This window comes from Gossypium hirsutum, chromosome D12 (assembly GCF_007990345.1).
Source record: "Gossypium hirsutum isolate 1008001.06 chromosome D12, Gossypium_hirsutum_v2.1, whole genome shotgun sequence".
NCBI lineage: Eukaryota > Viridiplantae > Streptophyta > Magnoliopsida > Malvales > Malvaceae > Gossypium > Gossypium hirsutum.
This window is the reverse complement of record NC_053448.1, coordinates 11,008,947-11,014,946: the sequence shown is the minus strand read 5'-3', so window position 1 is coordinate 11,014,946 and position 6,000 is coordinate 11,008,947. Positions and strand designations below refer to the sequence as shown.

General features: G+C 39.1%; 2 protein-coding genes across 2 annotated transcripts; both read left to right on the top strand.

Annotated features, from left to right (window-relative positions):
• The first annotated feature begins 1,231 nt into the window (after positions 1-1,231).
• LOC107945818 (probable inactive leucine-rich repeat receptor kinase XIAO) lies at positions 1,232-3,078 on the top strand. The gene has a single exon (XM_016879962.2). It carries the CDS (start codon positions 1,529-1,531, stop codon positions 2,888-2,890), a length of 1,362 nt encoding a protein of 453 aa, XP_016735451.2. The 5' UTR covers positions 1,232-1,528; the 3' UTR covers positions 2,891-3,078.
• Positions 3,079-3,314: 236 nt separating this feature from the next.
• Positions 3,315-5,972, top strand: LOC107945817 (probable leucine-rich repeat receptor-like protein kinase At1g35710). Its single transcript, XM_016879960.2, has one exon. It carries the CDS (start codon positions 3,994-3,996, stop codon positions 5,923-5,925), a length of 1,932 nt encoding a protein of 643 aa, XP_016735449.2. The 5' UTR covers positions 3,315-3,993; the 3' UTR covers positions 5,926-5,972.
• Positions 5,973-6,000: the final 28 nt, after the last annotated feature.

Below are 6,000 nucleotides of genomic sequence, written 5' to 3'. Positions count from 1 at the left end.
GAAGTTACTATTACAAAAAGTTGCTAGAAGCCACTATCGCTGTTTGGTTATTCAGTGTAGTTTTGTCTATATGGTAACGTAGTTTAATTGATGATCACGTTTATATTTGCTTTTGCGTAGGCAATCAAATAAGAAGGTGCTATGTTAGTTGTGAGGACTATATAGTAGAGATAAGAACTCTTTATGCTCAAGACTTATCGGAATCGTCTTAAATAATGTTTTTAGATCCATGGAGAAAACTCTTATTTGCCTGTAACGCGGTCACTCTAGTGTTATGTGATGAGATGGAGTCATAATATACCTTACTAGGTGTCAAATAAAGGCTTAAGGTGGCGTAAGAGTGGGATTAGGTGTCATTGTTGGATGAGGACAAATTGTCTCTTCCATGCATAGCCATACACGGGTGGGAAGAGGAAACTCTTAAAAGAAATGAAAAATGGGGCTGCTTTATCTTGCTACCTACTCATCCAAACAGCTGCAATGTGGAAGCTAACTTCTTGGTGCGACCATTGGCTTCAAAACTAGCTGCACTTGTCGAATGATTGTGTTGTTAATTGAGCTTCCTCTACCGTTGCTGGGGTGGTAATCAGCTATTTAAAATGGGGACTCCTACTAAAATGCTATCTCATCTTTAAAATCGATTTCAGAGTTTAATGTTTAATAGTTTTAAATTTGGACTCTTTTCCAAGTTGACTTACTGCTAAATCGTGTTTCAAAGGATCTATGGACGACTGCTCTTAAAAGCTACTTATGGTTGTTTCGAGAGACGCTGCTCATAAACTCTTTGATGTCGTATGATTATTCAAGGAGTAGTGGATGCGTTAAATGATTTTATAAGGTATAAGAGTATGTGAGAACATCATTAAAATTTTGTAAAAGGAGTTGGCAATTAAATTATGAAAGGAATTGTTGATAGTCTAAGCTCTAAAAAATTCTGTACTCAAGGGATTGCATGGTGGCATGCAAATTAATAAAAAAAATCTTAATTTTCGGTTTATATGTTTAAATTAAATATTAATTCTTTAAAAAGCATTTAAATTTTATATTTAATGTATTATTATATTAAATTATTTAAATACTATTTAATTTATTTTTACTATTCGTCTAAAATAAATATTTTAATTTCTCCACGATATTCTTTAATAACAATAAAGACCACCATATATAAATATATGATAATGTAACATTGAAGTAATATATGAATAGAACAGCAGCTCAAATCTGTCGTCAAAATTCAAGGCAATATGAAAAGCTTTTCCAAGAAAAAAGAATTCAATAAAAACCCTTTCCATATATTGAACGAAAACAGGATTAGCTTCCCCGTCTCGTTCTATCAGTTGGCTAAATCATTCAAATGATCCAAATTTAAATACACTCTGACAATTTCCCGTGAATCCACTCACTAAAAGTTACTCTGTTTTTCTTCCCAGAGTGGCAGAAACGTACTGCAAAACCCATCTTTCTCTTGTCTCCCTTATTTTCTTCCTCTACTCTCTCTCTGTCTCTCTCAAATCATTTTGCTTTTCTTATGAACGGCCCTCGTTCACTGGGTTTCTCACCCTCTCTTTTGCACTTTAAAATGAACTTCCCTTTCACTTCCCAATCCCATTGTGAAATAAAAATGGCTACTTCAAAATTCTTTTTATCTTCTCTTCTTCTGTTACTTTTTGTTCATGGAGTTTTGCCAAGAGCAGAATCCAAGACGTACTGGGGAGATGTTGATGCCTTGAAACAACTCAAAAATGGAGTCCAGCCTAATTCTGTGAGCCCGGGTTCTTGCTTGGGTTCTTGGGATTTCACATTCGACCCATGTGACAGCCTCTTCAGTGAAAGATTCACCTGCGGTTTCAGGTGCGACCTTACAGTTTCTGGGTTGAGCCGAGTCACGGAGGTTACTCTCGACTCTGCTGCTTATTCCGGTTCTCTCTCTTCCATTTCCTGGAACCTCCCTTACTTGCAAACCCTTGACCTCTCCAACAATTTCTTCTCCGGCAGGATTCCAGGCTCACTCTCCAACTTGACTCGGTTAACTCGGCTGGGTCTTTCAAGGAATGCATTTTCCGGTGAGGTACCAGCCTCGATTGGGTCCTTGTCTACTCTTGAAGAACTCTACCTCGATAACAACAACCTACAAGGTCCTATCCCCCCGACTTTTAATGGTCTTGGTAGCTTGAAAAGGCTCGAAATTCAATCAAACAACATCTCTGGTGAGTTACCCGAGTTGGGTTCACTCAAAAACCTGTACTTTCTTGATGCAAGCAACAATGTCATTTCTGGGTATTTGCCTACAACGCTGCCACCTTTTTTAGTCCAAATTTCCATGAGGAACAACATGATTGAAGGCACAATCCCTCCAAGTCTTAAATATTTGAACCTTCTGCAAGTATTAGACCTGAGTCACAACAAACTCACCGGCTCAGTCCCTTATTTCCTCTTTAACCACCCATCTCTTCAACAACTCACTCTCGCATTCAACTCCTTTGATTCTTTACAAGCTCCCTCTAATCTAGGCACCCAAAGTGAGCTTATTGCTGTTGACTTGAGCAATAACGAGCTACAAGGCTGGTTACCTCCTTTCTTGCCATTAATGCCAAACCTGTCAGCTTTATCCATGGAAAACAACAAGTTTTCGGGTATGATCCCTATCCAATACGCATTGAGAGCCGCTCTGCCTGCCTCCGGAATTGCCCCGTTTGCAAGACTGTTGCTTGGGGGGAACTACTTGTTCGGACCAATTCCAGGGCCATTGCTGGTACTCAAACCAGACACTGCAAATGTCAGCCTTGCTGACAACTGCTTGATCAGGTGCCCATCGCGTTTCTTTTTCTGCCAAGGTGCTGACCAGAAATCTTTAATGGAATGCAAGAGTTTTGGTTCTGTAATCCCTTGAATCATGTTATTTCAGCAATGTTTTTAGTTGCAACATCCATGTGTCTTTCTTGTCTAAAATTCTTTCTCTATTGTTCTTAGTTTGGGCTTGTTAGTTTTCAGTTTGTTAGTGGGAAATCTAAAAGAAAATCTTTGTTTTCACATAAATTGTAATAATTTTGTATATTTTCAATATTTTGATTTTGCTCACATGGTCTTGGGCGTGGGGGTATACGCTCGTAAACAATATAGTACTTGGGTCCTACTTGTCCTTTGAGGCTTATCAGATAGGTCCAGATAATTGCCAACCTTATTCGGTTTATTTTAGGTAACGCTTGGCCCAATTAAAGGACTTATTGCACCAATTAGTGGCTTGGATTGATAAATTTGATTACTTGAACTCTATGTTTTGTAAGAATAATCTGCCTTTTCGTATGAACAAAGATATGCTTTCTTATCATATCCCATGACTGTAGAGAAATGAATGACCTGAAAGGCACAGTTCAAAGTACATGTCCAGACAATTTTTTCCCCCTCGCTTGTATTTACAGCTATGAAATACAGAATCAATGAAGCTGTGGGTATATATCACCTGTTGAAATTTGCATGAGTTGTGATACCATTAATGCTTTACATGAATGGAGCCCGCGAATATTATTACGCTTTCAGGTCCCGCTCCCATGTAAAAATGAGAGTACTGTTAACTATTCATTGGTCGAAAGTGGGATCAAACTTATCATGTCTGCAACCACAGTGCAATAATTATTACTGGTTCCTTAATTCAAAAGCTAAGCCGATGGTCATCAATCATCATGCTTCACTGCTTCAGTTCATAGACAAATACAAAGGATGCTAAAAAATATAATAAGTATTTACTTTGATTCATTTGTTGCTTGAACATTAAGATCCAAAATTTTATCACAGCCGCCTCTTCCAGGTTGGCCAATAGGCTTATATTGTATGCAGCTGGCTGGAAATTCCCCATATAGGCTAATATCCGTTAATATTAACTTAATGAAAGCCGGATTAATCACGTGGCAGCACTGTTTTCAATATCTGGCAACTTGCCTTCAAATGAATATATAATAAGATTGGACTTTCAGGTTTATGATTTCATAGTCATCAATGGAGATTTCATTTCATAACAATATGTTTTCTCTACTTCTTTTGCTCTTACCGTCACTATCTTTCTCACCGTCTGCCTGGGCGGCCTGCAATGCAGTGGACAAAGAAGCATTACTGGGATTCAAGCGCACCATCACAGCTGACCCTTCACGACTATTGCAATCATGGATATCATCAACTGATTGCTGCACATCCTGGAAAGGTGTCGCTTGCAATTCTGTGGGAAGAGTGGTCAATGTCACACGCTCGGGCCTTGTTTCGGATGACGATGACCTTTTGGATACATTCATGAATGGAACTTTGTCTCCCTCCCTTGGGAACCTATCCTATCTTCAACTTCTTGACCTTAGCAATCTCAAAAACTTGAATGGACCAATTCCACCGGAATTCGGCAAGTTAAGGCGTCTTACTTATCTTTTTCTCAATTCAAACCAGCTTACAGGGTCGATACCGGCGACATTCAAGCACTTATCTCGGCTGGAAAGGCTTTTCCTCAACAACAATTATATTTCTGGTATTATACCTTTCTCTGTTATTGGATCCTTAACAGCACTCACCGAACTTGGTCTTTCGGAAAACCAATTGAGAGGATCAATTCCAGCAACAATAGGGAAGTTGGTATTATTGACAAAGCTTGATCTTCATGCTAACAATCTTTCTGGCAGTTTGCCTACAACTATAGGCAAGCTTAAGAGCCTCAAATATCTGGACTTATCCCAAAACACGATAAAAGGCAGCATTCCTAAATCCATAGGAGGACTTTCAGCATTAGTACTCCTAGATCTCAATCAAAACCAGATCACAGGAAGCATCCCTTCATCGATTTCGGGGCTCATCTCTCTTCAGTTTTGCCGCATATCAGAAAACAAGCTGACAGGAAGTTTACCTCCATCCATTGGCCACCTCCCAAGCATTCAGAGGCTAATCCTTGAGAACAACAAGCTAACTGGGAAATTACCAGCTACAATGGGCCACCTTGTCACTCTTACTGAATTATTCTTATCGAATAATCGTATTACCAGCAAGATTCCTTCTAGTTTCAGCAATTTGCAAAACCTTCAAACATTAGATTTATCTAGAAACCATCTCTCTGGTGAACTTCCTACAGAGCTGGCCAAGTTGCAGAACTTACAGACATTGGATCTGTCGTTTAATCCTCTTGGACTAGTTAGCATACCAAAATGGTTTGCTAAATTGAAACTTTTTCGGCTTATGTTGGCGAAAACTGGGATTAGAGGGTCTCTTCCGAGGTGGTTATCTTCTACATCCATTTCTACGCTAGATTTATCAGATAATGCTCTGACAGGGAAACTACCGCCTTGGATTGGGAATATGACCAGCCTTTCTTTACTTAATTTATCAAATAACGGTCTTCACTCATCAATCCCAGCTGAATTCAAGAATCTTAGGCGTCTAATGGACCTTGATCTTCATTCAAACAAGTTCTCTGGTAACCTGGATACAATTTTCTCCAAAGGAACTGATGACCCTATAGGCCATTACAACTCTATTGATCTATCTGACAATATGTTCGCTGGTCCTATTAATGACTCCGTTCTACAGAGCTCTGCAATGGATTCTATTACATCGCTTGTTCTGTCATATAATCTGCTAAAAGGATCAATACCAAAATCCATAAGGAAGTTGAGTGAGCTGAGAATCTTGAAGGTGGTAAGCAATGGCCTTTCAGGGAAGATACCAGTGGAGCTTGGTGATGCCATGGGATTGACCACAATTTTGCTTTCGAGGAACAACCTCATGGGGAGCATCCCAGGGAAGGTGATCAATTTGAATGAGCTCAAGGAATTTGACGTGTCGCATAATCAATTAAGAGGGGAAATTCCTCCCCATAAAGCCATAATCCCTGTATCTTCATTTATTGGTAATCCTGGATTGTGTGGAGCCCCTCTTCCACCTTGTGAACGTTCATAGTATTTTTCATAAACAAATTTATAATAACATGGATATTTTCAATGGAAGTATTATTGTTCCTCCATTTCTTTCCTC

Bases quoted from the DNA above. Each gene is read 5' to 3' on its own strand.
- LOC107945817 (XM_016879960.2), top strand. From the start codon at position 3,994: ATGGAGATTTCATTTCATAACAATATGTTTTCTCTACTTCTTTTGCTC.
- LOC107945818 (XM_016879962.2), top strand. From the start codon at position 1,529: ATGAACGGCCCTCGTTCACTGGGTTTCTCACCCTCTCTTTTGCACTTT.